The sequence below is a fragment of the Artemia franciscana genome, chromosome 15, assembly GCF_032884065.1.
Source record: "Artemia franciscana chromosome 15, ASM3288406v1, whole genome shotgun sequence".
Classification (NCBI taxonomy): domain Eukaryota; kingdom Metazoa; phylum Arthropoda; class Branchiopoda; order Anostraca; family Artemiidae; genus Artemia; species Artemia franciscana.
This window is the reverse complement of record NC_088877.1, coordinates 34,981,420-35,002,529: the sequence shown is the minus strand read 5'-3', so window position 1 is coordinate 35,002,529 and position 21,110 is coordinate 34,981,420. Positions and strand designations below refer to the sequence as shown.

At 37.1% G+C, this 21,110-nt stretch overlaps 3 protein-coding genes across 8 annotated transcripts in view; 1 reads left to right on the top strand and 2 right to left on the bottom strand.

Moving 5' to 3' along the window:
- LOC136036402 (interferon-induced very large GTPase 1-like) overlaps positions 1–21,110 on the bottom strand; it is a 97,002-nt gene that overhangs the window by 38,555 nt on the left and 37,337 nt on the right. The gene's annotated exons all lie outside the window — the stretch shown is intronic.
- LOC136036399 (interferon-induced very large GTPase 1-like) overlaps positions 1–21,110 on the bottom strand; it is a 53,178-nt gene that overhangs the window by 531 nt on the left and 31,537 nt on the right. For all 3 annotated transcript variants that reach the window (XM_065718596.1, XM_065718599.1, XM_065718598.1), the window contains one exon: positions 1–5,514. This exon is cut by the window's left edge and continues 531 nt beyond it. In XM_065718596.1, coding sequence (XP_065574668.1) covers positions 96–5,501 — 5,406 coding nt within the window. In that variant the 5' untranslated portion in view covers positions 5,502–5,514 and the 3' untranslated portion in view covers positions 1–95. The remainder of the gene's footprint in view (positions 5,515–21,110) is intronic.
- The window catches only part of LOC136036404 (uncharacterized), a 180,504-nt gene that overhangs the window by 128,165 nt on the left and 31,229 nt on the right, over positions 1–21,110 (top strand). The gene's annotated exons all lie outside the window — the stretch shown is intronic.

Below are 21,110 nucleotides of genomic sequence, written 5' to 3'. Positions count from 1 at the left end.
GGAATGTGTCGTGAGAACCGTTGTGAGATATTTCCAGGAAGCAAAGACTTTTGCAAAGGGGACATGGCTCCTGACATGCTGTACAAAAAGCTGCTTCAAAATGAATATTTGTCCTGAAGTTGTATCGAAACATTGTCTATAATATGGTTTTTATCCAAGGTTCTATAAGACTGGGAAATTATGCTGATCATGGCATCAATATGTCGCTGGTCAAAATTAACAGACAATTTGTCCAATTCTGTCCAGCCGAAAGTATTCATTTCTTTTGTCAATTCGTCGGCAATATACGTGCTCTTAAATAATTTTAGTGATTTGAAAAGCTGATGAAACTGAAAAGACTTCAATCCCGTTTTTTTATCCTTTGGAGCCACTTGATACGTGCTTCTTAAACAGCTTTCAAGTTGGTCTTGGAACTTAGCCCATTTTAGGTTTTCAGAGAGTGCTTCAATTTCAAAGCCAATCAGTCTACAAGTCGTAAGCCTTTTCAAAAGACTAGGATTTTCAATTTTAGACAAGACTTCAGCAATACCTTTTGGCTCGACTTCCTCAATTAAAAATAAATCCATGTGCCCTTGAATATTTTTTGCATGTTGAGGCCAGCATTTCTTTCGTAAGTTGCCAATCACGCTTTCTTGAAGTTCCTTATAAAAAGCCTCAAAAGAGTGTCTTGAAAAATAGTCCTCAAGTCTTGATGCCATTAAGTCCACTTCATCCAAACCACTTGCGACGTCAAGACAAAAACTTTGCATGACCTTTTTCATTGAAAGGAAGCGCTTGTAAACTGAATTCTCCTCTTCCCATTTTCCTTGAATTTCTATAAAAAAGTCTACTAGTATTTCGTAAGCAAATCTATGAACTTTTTTCTTTTTGTCTTTGTCAATTTTTTTGTCCAGACGTCGAAGATATTTTTCAACCTCACTAATGACTTCATGCACACTTGCATCAGAATAATATTTCTTCCCAGTTATGATACTGACTATTATACGAGCAACGTTTTTTTCAATTCTGTCTTCATTGCTTTCTTTCTGAGACACCCAATTAACAATATTTTCAACGGTCTTGAGTGCATCTTTCCATAGTCTCTTCCAGAGTGGTCTATTTTGCCCAATGTTAGTTTCCTCATGAGATAAGAGGTCAACACCTAAAGCCTGAATCGTGTGATTAATCATGTAAGCATTTAGAACAGCATTTCTGACATCCATTGGTGGGTTTTCTTTCTTTGCTTTTTGTAGAATATTATTAAAATAAATGTCAAACATTCTTATCAATTCTTGCTTTGATTTGTGTTTGAGACTCTTCATTTTAAATTCTTCTATTATTTTGTCTCTCATTTCTTTTTCATATTGACCAACTTTTACGTCAAACAAAAGCTGATTTTTCAAGAACACTTCTAGTTTATCCCGCCATTGACCAGTTTGACGAGAGATAATGTCTTCCACCTTTCTAGTGTATTCAGTTTTCCATTTTTGGTTCTCTTTTTGTTCAAAAATTCTGTTTACCTCTTCTTCAAATTTTTCAGCATGAGGCTTCATCTTTACATCAAGATCTTCAACTGCTTCATTTATCTTTCTTAAGGTCGTCAGCTCTTCTGTTTCCGAAGATACTTCTTTCTTATAGATGTCCTTTAATAGATCGTATTGTTCTTCATATTTTAGGATGTACAATTTTCTTAGGGTCTGATATATTCGCTCTATTTCAGAGTAAACGTGTCTTTCGATGACCGTTTCAAAAGACAGGTCAAAATTAGAGTTGTTCAAGCACTCCCAAACTAAAAACAAATAACTATCCAGACTTTCAATTTTTCGAGCACTCCATCCAGACTGACTAACAACCTGCTCATGGATATACTCTCGAAAATCAATAATTTGCAGGCTAAATTCTTCATTTGGGATGTCATTTGGTGGATCTCCTTTTGTATTACATCCAAATACACGTATATCTTGTTCATTGCTGAACATCTTTGGGAAGCTGATGGATGTATGCATATCCAAATCTTCTAGTGAATTCGCTTTTGTAAAAGATTCAACAAGTGTTGCTGATAGCTGTGTAAAAATATTCAAAAGTTTGCTTTTGTTTTCTTGATGACACTTGACCTGATTATAAGCTGCAAAAATTTTGCAGCTAAGCAGGCCTCCTCGTTCTTCTGCCAATTTAGAGCCTTTATATGCAAGTGCAACAATAGGCAGTATGTCTTTTAAAGCATTGTCATTTTCACCTTTAATAACCAAAATGACAGCATCTGATGGCAAGATAGATAGGGTCGCAATTTTATTATCACGCTTCGCACAGCCATGTATACCTTTATGTTCTGGTGAACGAACACCCTCTGTGTCCAAGATAACCACGTAGTCATACTCTTTTCGGTTTACTGTCTTTACTAGGGTCATGCTAAGGCCTCTAGTACACTGACCTATACTTGCTGCAAGACAAATACCGAACATTGTATTCAACAATGTTGACTTTCCACTGCTTTGCTCTCCCAGCACAGATAATACAAAAATTCTTTTGTTCGGAAGCAAAGAGCTCAAATTTTTAAATATTGCACCAATCCAATCGACATTTAGCATATTCGCATCTCCATCGTAGAGCTCTAAAGTTTCACCTGCTATCAAACAAGACGCAGCTATATGTGGTAAATATTCCAAATCTGCACATTTTCCTGATGAATAAAATAGCGAAACTTCCCTCCATAGGTGACGAAGTGAAAGAAGAGCATAGTTACGCTTTTCTTTTGCAGCCAATAAATCTTTCCTATAAGATTCTTTCTGATTTTGATATTCAGGACCCCTGCCTGATAATTGTAAACTTTCCAAGAAGTCCCTTTGTTTCTGATGCACTGCTTCTTCTAGTTGACGTACAATCTTGGATTCTTTGATATTCACTGAAATAGCATCATCAATAACGCGAAGATGAAGCAAAATATGGTCGATATCATTCTTTTGGAGTCCTTTCAAGAAAAAGTTGATAAGTGGGTCGTTTTTTTTACTGTTACCTAAACGGAACTTTTCTTCGTTGGAAATTTTCTCCTGTATCGCTGAACGACTGCCTGTGTCATTGACAAGTTCAAATTCGTTTAATTTTTCTCTCAATTCCCCTTCTCTTGCAAAACTCTTTTGCAATATCAGCCCGTTAGACCTATAGCCTTCTAAGCCATCCATATTAGAAACATCCATATACATTTGTCGTAGATTATTGATATCAGGACTTAAAGAACAGGGAATAGCAGGGAATACTGAACACAATGAGTTGGCGTGAAGTCCAACTTTACGAAACACTACTCCTAATTGGCGGTTTCGCTGGATACCACTGAAATAATCAAATGAGCCCTCGATAAGGCAAAAAGGATGGTGTTTTGATTCAGCACTTTGAAAGCTAGGGATCCATATGGAAATGAATTGTGGCAATTTTTTTCCAGGAGAATGTGCGTCCATAAAGTGAGAAACTTTATTTGATTTAGATGTAAATTCGTCTTCAACTATTAAGTAGTCAACGAATTCTGTTAGGAATTTCCAATAAGGTTTAAAATCACCACGAATATGTATGACGATGCAAGATTTCTTATCTCCATTTTCAAAGCAGACGAAGCCCTGTCCAACCTCCATGCTTGATGTCTCATCAGTTTTTAGAGAAGTTTTTAAATTGAAAAGATCTTCCATAATTTTTCCAGCAGAACTATCAAAGGTTACTTGACTAATTATAGCAATTCGTGGCAGCTTTAAGTCTTCCCCAAGGAATATGTTTTCTTCTAATCTTTGCGTGATCCTAAGTAATTCTATAATGTCTTTGGAACATATAGGAATAGCAAATCTCGATTCCAGAAGAAGTCGCAAAATGTTTACTTTATCTCTGACTGAATACATGCTGAGAAGGTTGGAAACGTTAAATTTTTGTTCTCTTTTTGTTTGTTCAGTTTCGGGCCAAAAATCTTCCTCAGACTCTGAAAAATTATGTGTTCCTTCATCAGGTGAATTACAATATTTTAATTCTAGACGGTGAAGCATTCTATAAGAAATATTGCTTAAGTCACGAGGACAATCAATAGTGAATGTACTAACTAAACTTTCCTCTCTAAAATTTTGTTGCGTTAGGTTGGATACATTTTCTCTGTTCGGTATATTCAATTTAGGTTGCTTTGTCAGGTCAGTTCTATCACTAATAACAGGAGTTAAAGACTCCATTTCATTTTCCTTTTCAGTCTCTTGTGCGTCTTGGACAGCATAGTCTTCAGCCGAACACTTCCTCCTTTGTTGTATTCGCAAATCTGCGAGCTGCGGCATACTTTTCCATGCCAGTTCTCCATCAATATTATGGTAATAGGAACGAAGATCTTGTATGTCTTTAAATTTTATATCTTTGGTTAAACCCATCCAGGCATTTTTGATCAATTTAGCTTGATTTTTGAACTTAGTACCGAGAAGACTCCAAACTGGAATAAGATTTTTCATATCTCCCCTATCTATGATAATCCCTTCTTCAGGTTTTTTTTTTATTAGTTCACAGAACAAAGGAGGAGCCGTTTGCGGTCCATAAACAACCAAATGAATATTCTTACTTGATTTCCTTCCTGCCTTTTGTTGTTTCTGTTTATATTCACTTTTGTTTTTGTAAGTGGCATTTGCTTTGAAGCCTTTTCCTAGTCCTTGCCAAAATAACGAGGCAGCAAACTCCCTTTCTGCATTTGATTCTATCTCAGACACTGAGTAACAATCACTTGCCGTAACTTCGCACGAAAAGTGTACTATGCCTCCATAATGATGAATGTCGCTTGGATAATGAGACCCAAAAGTGCGCAGAAAGTCTTCTGCTTCCGGCATTGTCTCTATTTTCTCCAATGCAGCTTCTGTTTCACTACTTAATTTCATCTCATTGAAAGGAATTCTGAAAGCTCCCACTGGATAAATTCCAAGCTTATGAAAAACAATGCTTTCTAATTTGGTGCTACTTGAGGAACAATCACTGTTGTAACTCTTGTCGACAAATTTGATTCCAGCTGAAAACAAACTTAAATTAACACTACCACCAATGGCCCATCCACTCTCTATAAATCTATTTACTTCATCTTTCGACTGTTCTATACTGCTAGAATAGATAGTTTTCGATACAAATGGTTTAGAACGTCCGAGGAGTTCAATTTCTTCTGGAATTTTAAGTAAAGGCGCCTTTGCTTTTAGCAGCAAATTTGAGTTGTCTGTGCCATACAAAACACCATATCGCACAAGACCAGAACTAAGCCGGGAGATAAAAGAACTATCAGTAGGACTATTTTGAGCATCTATTATTGACGATGTTTCTTTTAACTCTGAAACAACATCTTTCAGCATCTGTCTTATTTCATCTTCAGACATATTTGACAGAACATCTTGCGGTGTAAATTGTGAACCAGATGAGAGCTCAACATTCCCTGAAAAACGATTCAGAAAATCCGCTGCAGACGAACGATTGATTGGGGATTCCTGAAGAAGAGTAGTAGCTTCTCTTCCAAAGCTTCTCAAGTCACTCATTTTTCTGTACAATCTGTAAAAAAATATGGATTCATTCAGCTTTTTAATAACCAAACTTACAACTAAAATTAATCTCGTAAAAAGGTAATAATCTTGTATGAAGAAAAATTCTACTTTTGGAACCCGGATTTTTCTTTTTCAGGACTTAAACTCGATGTAGAAGTTTTTTTTTAAATTCAAGACTTTAAATATTTTGAACTTTGTCAACAAACGTGATATTAATAAAAATAATTTTTACGTCAACGTTTCAATCATCGGCCAAACCCTTTGTTTTTCAGTGTTTTATCCATTTTACCTCATTCTTTCACTGCTCAAGATTACAAGAAAATCAAATGTTCAGTGAAGCTGGTTTTAATGTTCAAGATCCCTATTTGGATGGTGGAGTAAAGCAAATCACTAAATTAAATTTGTGACTTCTTACCTTTACATAATATATAGCAAAATCGGGGATAAGCCAAAAGACATAAGAATAAACTATTTAATTGCCTAGGTACCTTCTACAGCATCCCAATCTACGATCTGCCTTGGACGTTATAAGCCAAAGTCAGTAACCATAGTAACCAAAATTAGTTGATCATAGGCATTGCAATAGCGCTGCCTAAGCAAAGAGCGATGCGGAAATTTTTTTTTTTTTATACCAGGGCAGTTTGAATAGAAGGAGCTGGCGCAGAAAATTAGAAAGGAGCTCATACGATTAGAAATTGAAAGGGCTAGTCACACAGCCTTCAGGGTAAGGGTTGTAAGTTATACCGTGGGTGCATATAAGGTTTTTGTAGAAAGGGTGGTCGTATAAGCCTCGGGGAGGAGCATTGGATTGGTAATCGGAAATTCTAGTGTACTTTTTATGAGTCAAAGGGATCGAAGGCAGTTACCAAACTGCCTTCGATTTTTATGAGTCAAAGGGGGGGCTAGCTTTCCTGAAATGTATCGGATAGAAATTTTGATATAGCCAAGTGTTCAAAAATAGTCCAAAGATTATAAGCAGCACAATTGCGCTGCTTAAGTAAAGAGTGACGGGAACACAATGTTTTTTGCTCTTTTTTGCCTTTTATAGACCACGGCACTTCGTTTTGAAGGAGTTGTAGAATTTCGAAAGGAGCTCATTTGATTGGAAATTGCAAGTTCTATTGCCTTTTCTAGTAGTCGAAAGTGATTGGAGGACAGCCAGCCCCCCCCCCACCCCATACGCCCATCATTTCTCCAAACCCATCCAATCGAAATTTTGAGATAGCCATTTTGTTCAGCATAATTGAAAGGGTCCAGAAATTATGTGTTTGTGGATGATAACTACCCCTCACCCCACAGCCTTCAGGACAATTATTGTAAGTTATGCCCTGGGAGCATACAAGGTTTTGTAGAAATGGTAGTCGTATAAGCCTTGGAGGTCTCATTGGATTGGTAATCAGAAGTTATAGTGCCCTTCTTAAGAGTCAAAGTGATGGGAGCAGTTACCCGACCCTCCATACGTTGTATTTTTCCAAAATGAATCTGATAACAATTTTGAGATAGTCATTTGTTCAAAAAATAGTCCAAAGATCATACGAAAAACAATTGTGCTGCCTAAATAAAGAGCAACGTGGTCTCAATGTATTAATTTTTGTTATTTTTTCTTATTTTTAATTTTGTCGATAGCTATTTTGTTCAGCGTATTTGAAAGATCCAGTAATTAATTCTTTGAAGATTAACCCCCCCCCGCCAGAGCCCCGGGGCATATAGGGTTTTTATGGAAAATATGGTAACATAAACTTCGGGGAGGACTTATTGGATTTGAAATTGAAAGTTCCAGTGCCATTTTTAATAGTCGAAAGCTATTGGAGGGCTTCCAGTGCTCCCCCCACCCCTAATTTCCCCAAACAGATCCACTAAAAATTTTGAGATAGCCATTTGGTTACGCATATATGAAAGGATCAGTAATTATGTCTTTGGGGATGACAACCCCTACACGGCCCCTCAAGTTATATTAGTTACCAATTGTTAACATTTAAGGTTTAATGGATAGGGTGGTCGTTGAAACTTCAGATGTGGATCATTCAAATGGAAATCATAAGTCCCAGTATCCTTTTTAAAAGCCAAAAACTATAGCAGGGCAACTAACCCCACCTCAAGTCTTCTCTTCCGCAAGTTCATCTGATAGAAATTTTGAGATATCCATTTTGTTCAAAATATTGTAAAGATCATATGAAAAGGCCTCTGGGGTTTAAATAGTTCCTCAGAACCTGGGGGCAAGGGCTGTAAGCTATACCCTGTAGGTATATAATTTCTTATGGAATGGGTGGTAGGATAAAATTTGAATGGGGCTCATTTGATTGAAAATTAGAAGTTGTAGTGCTATTTTTGAGACAAAATTGAACTGAGGGCAACCACATACGACGTCTCACAACCATTTTCCAAAATAATCATCCAATCAAAATTTTGAGATCTTTACTTTCTTCAGCATTGTTAAAAGATCCTGTTTTTTTTCGTCAGGTTCCCCATTCTATGGGTATGTTTTTCTTCAAGTCACTTTAGTCATTTTTAACAACTTATTCTTTCACGTGTAATTTTGCCACCACATAATGTAAAGGAATTCACCATATAAGCTTTTTCCAAACAAAATTTAAGATATTCAACCCCTCCCCCCCCAAAAAAAAGCTTTATGAGTCTATTGCCCTTTAGGGGCCTCCCCCACGCCACTAACCATGTCCCCATACGGTGATAGGGGAACACCCTAGAGATAGGTAGGGTAGGACAAAGGGGGACCTTGTCCGTGGGGGTCCATAATAGAAACTGGGGTACCCTCGCTCGGGGTCATAAGTAAAGGTGGATGAGGAAGAAGGCCCCCCCAAATGTACACCCAACAGGACCCACTGGCGTGCTCACACGTCCCATGAGTTACCAACCTTCTCCCAGTAATGGGTCAAATTACATGGTGATGTAGATCACCATCGTGGGAGGATCCTCTATAGGAGAACAACTACAGCAGGGCGTAAGATACAGATCTATGGACAACAGCCACTGCAAAGGGTTATTTTGACCATTTTGGGGTACCTGTAAGACTGGGGACCTCTAAGTCAACTCTATTCCTACTTGAGGAGTGGCACCCCTTGAATAAATTATAGCCTAGTAAACGACACAGCATTCGCACGGGATTCCGATTAATTGATAATTTTTCTGGACTCGGTCTGTTTTGACGGCCGGGTTCGGGCTCAAAAACAAAATCCTAGCTGTCTATCTTCTATGGTCTGCCTCCCCGCAGAAGAATAATATTTAAAGGCATGAATACATAATGCGTCGGATGTAATAGGCTTAAGGAGGATTTCAACTCTTGTTGATTGAAGGGCATCGACATGTGCACATTTCAAAAGGCCTTCATTCATGCTTGATGTCCCATGGACTTTTTGCTGTCCGGTTCTAAGCCGGTTTAAGCACTTCGATGTAAACCTGAGAAGATATGTTTGTCCCTGTCCTGCATTGGTATCCAGGATCACTGCTTTTACCGAGGCCAAAATAATTTCAATGATTTAAAGAACATGAAAATTGGAACTTGGAATATTACGACGTTAAAAAATGACTATCGTATTGACATTTTGACTGACAAATTCATTCGATTCGAACTGGATTTACTAGTTGTTTCAGAAACTCATATCACAGGGGTAGGAAGCATGAAATTATGTTATATAGAGTTTGTTTACTCAGGCAAGAAGGATGGGGTACATAGACAGGGAGAAGGGCTAATGATGAATAAGGAAGCTGCTAAGCCTTGTTTAGGCTTGGAAAGTATTAATGATAGGATACTAACTGCTCATTTTATGGCTAAAAAGTTCAGGGTATCAGTTATAGTAGCATAAGGCCCTGTTGAACTGACTGACGCAGATACTAGTGACTCAGATGAATTTACTTACAGTTACAGGAGTAAAAAGAAAGGGTCCCAGGTAGAAATATGGTGATTTTACAAAGAAATTTTAACGCCCAGGTCGGTAAAAATAGGGATAGATGGTATCCTGGCCTAGGTAAATTTGGTGCAGGAAACGAAAACAGTAATGATTACGGACTTTTGCAATTTTGTAGGTATAATAAATATGGTGTTTGGTCATAAAATTTACCATACGTTGACATGGTATTCATGTGATGGTAAGACAGCAAACCTTATTGATTATGTTGTAGTAAACCAAAGATTGGCAGGATCAATACAAGAAACTAGGGTATATAGGAGTGCTGTGATAGATGTTATAAGTAAAGATCACCATCTAGTACCGTCTAGGATTAATTTAAACCTGAAATTTTGGAAGTGTAACTACCTCCCGGGAAGTTATGATGCTGGTAAACGCCAGGATGAGAATTTGAGGAAAAACTTTCCAGGAACAGCTGAATGCTAAACTTGAGGGTTTAAAATTTGACAATGTGGAAGATGTTTGGAATAATTTTAGAAAAACAATTTGCGAAATTGCTGATGGTGTCTTAGGGAAAGAAGTTAAGACTGCAATCAGGAATATTAGTAAAAAATCTGTATGTTTACCACAGAGGAGAAGGGGTTTGTACAAGAAGTATCTGAATGATAGATCCAATGAAAACGAAAGGATTGTAAAAAAAGTGCAGAAAGCATTAAAATATGAACTAAGCAGGTGTAGGGTGGAAGTCATGTTTAAAATAGCCAAGGATCTGAAAGATGCGGCAAGACGGCAGAATAGTAAAATATTGTACAGGTATGTTAAAAAACTTGAGAGGGAGTAGTAAATCCGAACTTTTACCAGTTAAAAATAGGAACGGGGCCACGATTAGTGATAAGGAAAGAGTTAAAGAGAGATGAGTGGAACAAAGCGAGATACAGTAGCAGGAAAAATACAGAGGAAAATGAAAAAGCGTGTGATACCTTGGATGTGAAGGAAGATTTGTTTTGTGAGGCAGAATTAGCGACAGTGCTAAAAGGATTACAAAATAATAAGGTTTTGGGTGCTGATAGTGTGGTAAATTAGTTTCTTAAATATGGTGGCTGTGAGGTTAAAAATAAGTTACTGAAGATTTCGAATTAAATATGACTATTGAAAGAGGAGAAGTACCCAATGATTTTAAGAACACCTTAATTAAAACACTGTATAAGACAGGTGATAAGAGTGAGTGTCGTAATTATCGAGGCATTAGTCTAGTATTTGTAAGTTGCAAATAACTTAGTAATACGATGCTTTTTAGACGGAGAGATACTATAGACAAAGTTTAAGAGAAGAACAGTGCAATTATAGAAAAGGTTGAGGATGTGTCAACCAAATTATCACTCTTAGGCTAATAATTGAGAAGTGCCTTAGTTGTCAACACCTTTGATCCTCAGTTTTATAGACTCTGAGAAAACGTTCAATTCTGTTGATAGAAGAGCTTTAGTAAAGGTCTTATCATTATATGGTATGCGAACAAACACATTAAAGTGATTAGTGCTATGTGCGAGAATAACGCTGCTCTTAAGGTAGAATATGAGGTTAGCAGCTGGTTTTGCATTAAGTCAGGAGTTAAGCATGGTTGTATTCTATCCCCCTTTATATGGATCATTTGAAAGACTTTGTCTTAAGAAGCAGAGAAATGAAATGGGAGACCACGGAATCAAATAGGGAGGAGAAACTCTCCTGGACTTAGATTATGTTGATGATTTAAGCATGCTAGATGAATGTTTGAGTAAAATGAATGAAATATTAGAGGTTTTGCAAGTTCAGGATGATATGAAAGGTTTGAAAATTATTGTTAAGAAGACGAAGTTACTAAGGCTAGGAATAAGTGAAAATAAAATGTGACGTTGGGTAACGAAAAGATTGATCAGGTGTGCAGCTTGACTTACCATGGTAATACTATTAGTAAAGACGGTGGGACCAGTGAAGATGTAAAAAGTGGAATAGCCAAGGCTCAGTGTGTTTTTTTACAGTTAAATTTTTTTGGAAGAATAGGAAGAATTTGGAAGAAAGGTACAGTGATGATAGTTGTCAAATATGGCTCTGAAGCATGGGTGCTCCGAGAAGCAGATGAAGATTTACTAGATGTTTTCCAGAGAAATTGCTTACGGATTGTTCTGGGTACCCGGCTGACTGACCGTATTTGAAACAGTAGGCTCTACGAAAAATATGGTTTAATCCCACTTTCTAGTGCTATGATGAAAGAAAGGTTGAGATGGCTAGGGCGCGTTCTGCGAATGAATGACGATAGATTGCCAAATATTGTCCATTTCGGCCGACTTTTTAGGGCAAACGAAAAGCAGGTCGTCCTTGTCTGACGTTGGAAGATGTTGTAAGGAAAGATTTAAAGGAAATGGGAACTTCCAGGGAGGGTGTAAAGAGGGAGGCTTTGATTAGATTGGGTTCGAGGAGGATCGTGCTTAGCTGTGTTGGTCTCAGGCGGCTTGGTGCTGCAGTGATTTGTTAGTACTAATAGTAGTAATTAAGTCTTTGGGAATGTTAACCCCTCACAGCCCCAGGATTGGATTTAAAGTTTTGACGCTCCTAGGCTGAAAAGTATTTGACGCTCTGTTGTCGAAAAATTTTCGGGAAGTCCCCAAAAATACGGGGGTAATGAAAGCACTTGACAGAACTCAAATGATGAGCCGTAATTTTCATTACGAGAGTAATGAAAACAAGAGCTAAGAGCACATATGACACTTGTGACGAGGTCTGAATAGCCAAGAGCTCATATGTTATGAGCTCTAGCAAAATCCTAAATAGATTGATTTAAAAGGAAACTCAGAGGCTCAATGCCGGTCGGGAACTAAAACAAAAGCTCTGAGTCATGAGGTCCTTCTAAATATCAAAATTCATTAAGATCTGATCAGCCACTTGTAAGTTAAAAATGCCTCAATTTTTCTAATTTATTCTCTCCCTTCAGCCCCTCAGATGGTCAAATCGGGGGGAAACGACTTTATCAAGTCAATTTGTGCAGCTGCCTGACACGCCTACCAATTTTCATCATCCTAGCACGTCAAAAAGCACCAAACCCGCCAAAGCACTGAACCCCATCACCCAACTCCACCAAAGAGAGCCGATCCAGTCCGGTTACGTCAATCACATATATACGACATTTATGAGCGTTTTCCAAGATTTAAGGTTTCTCCTTCCAACTCCCTCCAATTTCAAAAGATCTTTTCGGGATTTGAAATAAGAGCTCTGAGACATGAGTTCCTTCTAAATATCAAATTTCATTAAGATTCGGTCACCCGTTCTAAGTTAAAAATACCTTAATTTTTCAGATTTTTCCAAATTAACAACCCCCAGCTCCCTCAAAGAGAATGTATCCGTACCAATTATGTCAATCTCGTATGTATAACTTGTGCTTATTCTTCCCATCACGTTTCATCCCGATCTCTTCTTTCTAAGAGTTTTCCAAGATTTCCGGTTTTCAAGATTTCTGTTTCTCCCCTCCAACCCTCTATGTCCCCGGATCCGATTCGAATTGAAAATGGAGCATCTGAGACACAAGATTCTTCTATATATTAGGTTTCATTAAGATCCGATCACCCTTTCGTAAGATACCTCGATTTTCAAGTTTGCTAAGAATTCTGGTCTCCCCCTCCAACTCTCTTCATTGTCACCGGATCTGGTCGAGATTTAAAATGAGAGTTCTAAAGCACAAGATCTTTCTAGATATCAAATTTCATTAAGATTCGATCACCCGTTCGTAAGTTACAAATACCTCATTTTTTCTAATTTTTCCAAATTACCCCCCCCCCCCAACTCCAACAAAGAGAGTGGATCCGGTCGGGTTATGTCAGTCTTCTATCTTGGACATGTGCTTATTCTTTCCACCAAGTTTCATCCTGATCTCTCCGCTTTAAGCGTTTTCCAAGATTTCTGGCCACTCCCCCTAATGACACTGAATCCAGTCGGGATTTAAAATAAAGATCTGAGTTTGGAGGTCCTTCTAAATATGAAATTTCATTAAGATATGATCACTCTTTCGTAAGTCAAAAATACCTCATTTTTTCTAAATTTTTAGAATTAACCCACCCCCTCCAACTCCCCAAAGAGAGCAGATCTGTTCCGGTAATGTCAATACCGTATCAAGGACTTGTGCTTATTTTTTCCACCAAGTTTCATCCCGATCCCTCCACTCTAAACGTTTTCCAAGATTTTAGGTTCCGCCCCCGCTCCAACTTCTCCTTCACCGGATCCGGTCGGGATTTAAAATAAGAGCTTTGAAACACCATATTCTTCTAATCATTAGATTTCATTAAGATCCGATTACTCCTTCGTAAGTTAAAAGTACCTCATTTTTTTAATTTTTCAAAATTAGCCCTCCTCCCCCAACTCCCCAAAAGAGAGCGGATCCGTTCCGGTTACTTCAATCACGTATCTAGGATTTATGATTATTTATCCTACCAGCTTTCATCCGGACCCTCCACTCTAAGCGTTATCCAAGATTTTAGGTCTCCCCTTCCAACTCCCCCAAATGTCAACGAATCTAGTCGGAATTTAAAATAAAAGCTCTGAGACATATATCCTTCGAAAAATCAAATTTCATTAAGATCCGATCACTCCTTCGTAAGTTAAAAATACATCATTTTTTCTAATTTTTCAGAATTAACCCTCCCTCCCCCCAACTCCTCCAAAGAGAGATGATCAGTTCTGGTTTTGTCAATCACGTATTTAGGACTTGTGCTTATTTTTACCAACAAGTTTCATCCCTATCCCTCAACTGTAACCGTTTTCCGATATTTTAGGTGCCCCCCTTACCGGATCCAGTCGGGATTTAAAAAGCTCTTAGACACGATATTCTTCCAAACTTCAAATTTCGTTAAGATCTGATCACTCATTCTTAAGTTAAAAATACCTAATTTTTTCTTAGTTTCAGAGTTTACCCCCCCCCCCCTCCAAACTCCCCCAAAAAGAGCAGATCCGTTCCAATTATGTCAATCACGTATCTAGGACTTCTGCTTATTTTTCCCACCAGGTTTCATCCTGATCCCTCCACTCTATGCGTTTTCCAAGATTTTTGGTTCCGCCCCCGCTCCAACTTCTCCTTTACCGGATCCGGTCGGTATATAAAATAAGAGCTTTGAAACACGATATCCTTCTAATCATTAAATTTCGTTAAGATCCGATCACTCCTTTGTAAGTTAAAAGTACCTCATTTTTTTAATTTTTCAGAATTAACCCTCCTACCCCAACTCCCCAAAAGAGAGCGGATCCCTTCCGGTTACTTCAATCACGTATCTAGGATTTATGATTATTTATCCTACCAACTTTCATCCTGATCCCTCCACTCTAAGCGTTATCCAAGATTTTAGGTCCCCCCTCCCAACTCCCCCCAATGTCACCAGATCTAGTCGAGATTTAAAATAAGAGCTCTGAGACACATATCCTTCCAAAAATCAAATTTCATTAAGATCTGATCACTCCTTCGTAAGTTAAAAATACCTCATTTTTTCTAATTTTTCAGAATTAACCCTCCCCCCCCCTAACTCCTCCAAAGAGAGAGGATCCGTTCTGGTTTTGTCAATCACGTATTTAGGACTTATGCTTATTTTTACCAACAAGTTTCATCCCTATCCCTCAACTGTAACAGTTTTCCGATATGTTAGGTGCCCCCCTTACCGGATCCAGTCGGGATTAAAAAAGCTCCGAGACACGATATTCTTCCAAACTTCAAATTTTGTTAAGATCTGATCACTCCTTCGTAAGTTAAAATACCTAATTTTTCTAAGTTACATGATTAATCCCTCCCCAACTCCCCCAAAAAGAGCAGATCTGTTCCGATTATGTCAATCACGCATCTAGGACCTCTGCTTATTTTTCCCGCCAAGTTTCATCCCGATCCCTCCATTCTAAGCGTTTCTCAAGATTTTAGGTCCCCCAAACTCCCCAAAAGTCACCAGACCTGTTTGGGATTTAAAATAAGAGCTCTGAGACACGATATCCTTCCAAACATCAAATTTCTTGAAGATCCCATTACCCGTTCGTAAGTTAAAAATACTTCATTTTTTCAATTTTTCCGAATTAAAGTGCCATAAAAAGAGGTGATATGGAATTCCTGTGTTGTTTCAAATTACTTTTCTGTAAATAGGCTGCATGGCAGCAGAGGACACCTGGTACTTCGACAATAAACAGCATTGGTAGACTTTTTGCTAAGAATAAAATCACTCAGAAATAACTTCTTTCGCTCCTTGGCATTCTGTGCCTCCAGGCTCGGGTCTAGTGCGCCGATTGGTAAATCGAGGCGTGCACAACCCCCAGGGGGCATGAGTTAGGTAATTCATTCTCTTTTTACATGCAGTATATGTGCTCGAGAAAGATATGCATATTTGACCTTAACTTTCCAAAAAGACACACGGCTGTCAGGTGAGCCTTTTAGAGAAGGTTTTTTTCTGTACAGAAAGACCTTTTGTGTATACGGGCTGTCAAAAAAGGTGTTACTCAGGGATGACTGAGTATGTTAATTTAGAACTTTCAGGAAATTATAAGGGAGATCATTTGCTACTAATACTACTATCAACTCACTGCAGCACCAAGTCATCTGAGGCCAACAGAGCTACGCAAGCCCTTCCTCCATCCCAATCAATTCAAAGCCCACTTTTCAAACCCTCTCAGGAACTTCCCTTTTCCCATAAATTTTTCTTTATAACATCATCCCACCCCAACCACGGACGACCTGCTTTCCGTTTAGCCCTTGACGGTTGGCCAAGAAGGACAATCTTCGGCAATCTTTGATTCTTCATCATCAAAATATGCCCATGCCATCTCAAACTTTCTCTCATTATAGCCATAGAAAGCAGGGTAGAACTGTGTTTTTCGTATGACGTACTGTTTGAAATACGGTCTTCTTGCTAGACTTCTGGTCCCGTCAACTTACCTTTATTGTTCAAAGGTTCAAGCTGGGAGTTTAACGGTAAATGAGGGAATATTTAGTAATCTTTGCGATTTCTTTCGTACTATTATAATAAAATTTCTATTATAGCTTTTCTTTTTCCAATTTCTATTTTTTATAAAAATTTGTAATTCCTATTGTAAACCTTATTCTATTTTATGAGCCAAATTAGCTTGATTCAGTCTTAAATCACTGAGAAACGTACCAAAGAAACCTTCTCAGATCAACAACAAAAGTTTTCGATTGTCGCACTTATTATAATGCCTTTGAAAATCAACTTTTTTTTTACTGTTACATTTTCCAGTACCAAAGTTATTCACGTAAACTTGTATTTAGGGAATGCGTCCATATATCTTTTCACCACTTTTTAGATTAAAAGCATTTGTTTTTAGGGTGTTGAGGATATAAAGTGTTTGCATTAGTGTAATGTAAAGTTTGCTGTATGGGGGCTGTGGAAATGGGACTTCATTCATCATACACGGTAAAATATAAGCTGGCATCCAACCGTTCGAAGCATTGACGTCCGAAGCATAGCAGGGATTTTTAGACTATCTATCAACAAGTTAAAATGGCATAATTTTTATACATTCCAGAAAAAGGCTGGGCCTCTTACTCAGACCATCTGTCTTCGTTTTTCTCCAATTAGCCATGGATTGATGGCAACTTGATTTTTAATTCAAAAGATGGACAATCTATCAACAAGTGAAAATAATATCATTTTTATAAATTCCAGAAAAACACTTATGCCAGCTGTGCCTCTCACTCTGACTATCTGTCTATCTCTTTTTACATTTAAAAAGGGTACTAGAACTTTTAATCTTGAATCAGATTAGCTCCTTAAAAACTTTCAATGAGAAATAAAAAGTGTTTATTTATAGCGCTGCTTATGATATTATATGCCCTTTTGAAAACCTGCATGTTTATAATTTTTTTTAATTGAAAATCCCTTTAAACATTCCATAAAAGTTTTACCTTAATACCTTTTGGCCATTAGTTACAGTAACCGTGGTAGTAGTAATTGTATGCACAGCCTTTAGCTATACATATATATATATATATATATATATATATATATATATATATATATATATATATATATATATATATATATATTTATATATATATATATTTATTAAACTGAAAATTCACGGTCATTTGTGTTTTTTTAAATAAAGCAAGACTAGAAATATCCAAAGACCAAAGAGCAACTTATTGAATTGCTTATGTGCTTATAACGACATTCTTGCTTCGGACGGTTGGATGCCAGCTTAAATTTTATTGTGTACGATGAATGAAGGCCCATTTCCACAGCCCCATACAGCAAACTTTACATTACACTAATGCAAACACTTTATATCCTCAACACCCTAAAAACAAATGTTTTTAATCTAAAAAGCGGTGAAAAGATATATGAACGCATTCCCTACAGACAAGTTTACGTGAATAACTTTGGTACTAGAAAATATAACAGTAAAAAAAAGTTGATTTTCAAAGGCATTATAATAAGTGCGAAAAACGAAAACTTTTGGTGTTGATCTGAGAAGGTTTCTTTGGTACGTTTCTCAGTGATTTAAGACTGAATCAAGCTAATTTGGTTCATAAAATAGAATGAGGTTTACAATAGGAATTAAATTTTTTTATAAAAATAGAAATTGGAAAAAGAAAAGCTATAGCAGAAATTTTACTATAGTAGTACAATAGAAATCGCAAAGATTACTCTACTAAATATTCCCTCATTTACCGTTAAACTCCCAGCTTGAACCTTCGAACAATAAAGGTAAGTTGACGGGATCAGGAGTCTAGCATTCACAATTTGTCAAAGTTGCAGTTACAAGTAACTAGAGATAGATGTAGCCACTTTTGTAGTTCCAAGTAGTCTTGGTGATAATTGGAAGTAGTCACATTCGCAAGTAATCACTTAGACGTGTACAGTATCCGCGTTAATAGTCGCAACTAGTTGCAGTCGTAGTTGTAAGTAGGTGCAGAGACAAGTAGTCGCTGCGGGTACAGGTGTATGCAGTCGAAATTGTAGTTTTAAATTGTCATTGTCTAGGTCACAAGTAGTTGGAGTCACAGTTGAGGTCTTGGTCACAAGTAATCCCAAACACAAGCAGTCATTGTTGTAAACCGCAATAGCAGCAGTAGTAGTTTTACCATCAGTCGTATTTGTAATAGTTGCTGTAGCAGTAGCAGTTGTACTAGTCCTAAAAAGTTCAACTTTATACTCTAAGGTGTTCCTGTGATTTTTCTGACACGCTTTTTGACAACCTGTATGCATTTAGTACGTCTTGATTTTTTTCAACATGCTTCCAAACATCCTAAGGAAGCTCCACATTAATACCCTTAACTTTTTCAGATTTATTGCAGATATACCCTTTTAGCATCTATGTTCAATTAAAAATCCCAGGCAAAGTGCCCTGAAAGCTTCAATTTAATGCTTTTATTACTTCCAAAGATATCACAAATGTGCCCTTATGACAGACTTGGATGGACATAGTCCTTTTTGATTTGTTTCAGTTTTTCCAATAGCATGCTGCTCTGAAAAATCTAACATGACACCTCTAGCTATTACTGGGATATTGCAAATATGCCCTTTAGACACTCAGGACAAACTATAGTACCTTTGAATTAGTCTCAAAACCCCAAAAGTTTCTTTGAAAAATAAAATTGTATGCTTTATTCTGTTCCTAAGATATTAATCAAAATTATCGAAAGGCAATATGTGCATGCTATTAGTAATGCTACTACCGCTACAACATTTACTAATACTACTACTGCTGCGACTTCAACTAGGCCTTCTACCTCTATTGCAGCTGGTTGTAAGTCTAGGAGAATTAAGATGAAAAACACAAAAGTATATAAATATATAGTTTGTCAAAAGGATATATCAGCAATGTCATAGCAACGGGTAATGTTATTAAAATGAAGCTTCTAGGACATGATGAAAATGATGTTCAAATCCCCAAAAGGCTGTGCATACAATTACTACTACCACGGTTACTGTAACTAATGGCCAAAAGGTATTAAGGTAAAACTTTTATGGAATGTTTAAAGGGATTTTCAATTAAAAAAAATTATAAACATGCAGGTTTTCAAAAGGGCATATAATATCATAAGCAGCGCTATAAATAAACACTTTTTATTTCTCATTGAAAGTTTTTAAGGAGCTAATCTGATTCAAGATTAAAAGTTCTAGTACCCTTTTTAAATGTAAAAAGAGATAGACAGATAGTCAGAGTGAGAGGCACAGCTGGCATAAGTGTTTTTCTGGAATTTATAAAAATGATATTATTTTCACTTGTTGATAGATTGTCCATCTTTTGAATTAAAAATCAAGTTGCCATCAATCCATGGCTAATTGGAGAAAAACGAAGACAGATGGTCTGAGTAAGAGGCCCAGCCTTTTTCTTGAATGTATAAAAATTATGCCATTTTAACTTGTTGATAGATAGTCTAAAAATCCCTGCTATGCTTCGGACGTCAATGCTTCGAACGGTTGGATGCCAGCTTATATTTTACCGTGTATGATGAATGAAGTCCCATTTCCACAGCCCCCATACAGCACACTTTACATTACACTAATGCAAACACTTTATATCCTCAACACCCTAAAAACAAATGCTTTTAATCTAAAAAGTGGTGAAAAGATATATGGACGCATTCCCTAAATACAAGTTTACGTGAATAACTTTGGTACTGGAAAATGTAACAGTAAAAAAAAAGTTGATTTTCAAAGGCATTATAATAAGTGCGACAATCGAAAACTTTTGTTGTTGATCTGAGAAGGTTTCTTTGGTACGTTTCTCAGTCATTTAAGACTGAATCAAGCTAATTTGGCTCATAAAATAGAATAAGGTTTACAATAGGAATTACAAATTTTTATAAAAAATAGAAATTGGAAAAAGAAAAGCTATAATAGAAATTTTATTATAATAGTACGAAAGAAATCGCAAAGATTACTAAATATTCCCTCATTTACCGTTAAACTCCCAGCTTGAACCTTTGAACAATAAAGGTAAGTTGACGGGACCAGAAGTCTAGCATTCGCAAGTTCTCAAAGTTGCAGTAACAAGTAACTAGAGATAGATGTAGCCACTTTTGTTGTTCCAAGTAGTCTCGGTGATAATTGGAAGTAGTCACATTCGCAAGTACAGTATCACTACGTGTGATACTGTACTTACACGTGTACGTGTACTTACATGTGTACAGTATCCGCGCTAACAGTCGCAACTAGTAGCAGTCGTAGTTGTAAGTAGGTGCAGAGACAAGTAGTCGCTGCGGGTACAGGTGTATGCAGTCGAAATTGTAGTTCTAAATTGTCGCTGTCAAGGTCACAAGTAGTTGGAGCCACAGTTGAGGTCGTGGTCACAAGTAATCCCAAACACAAGCAGTCATTGTTGTAAACCGCAATAGTAGCAGTAGTAGTTTTACCATCAGTCGTATTTGTAATAGTTGCTGTAGCAGTAGTAGTTGTACTAGTCCTAAAAAGTTCAACTTTATACTCTAAGGTGTTCCTGTGATTTTTCTGACACGATTTTTGACAACCTGTATGCATTTAGTGCGTCTTGATTTTTTTCAACATGCTTCCAAACATCCTACGGAAGCTCCACATTATTACCCTTAATTTTTTCAGATTTATTGCAGATATACCCTTTTAGCATCTATGTTCAATTAAAAATCCCAGGCAAAGTACCCTGAAAGCTTCAATCTAATGCTTTTATTACTTCCAAAGATATCACAAATGCGCCCTTATGGACATAGTCCCTTTGATTTTTTCAGTTTTTCCAATAGCATGCTGCT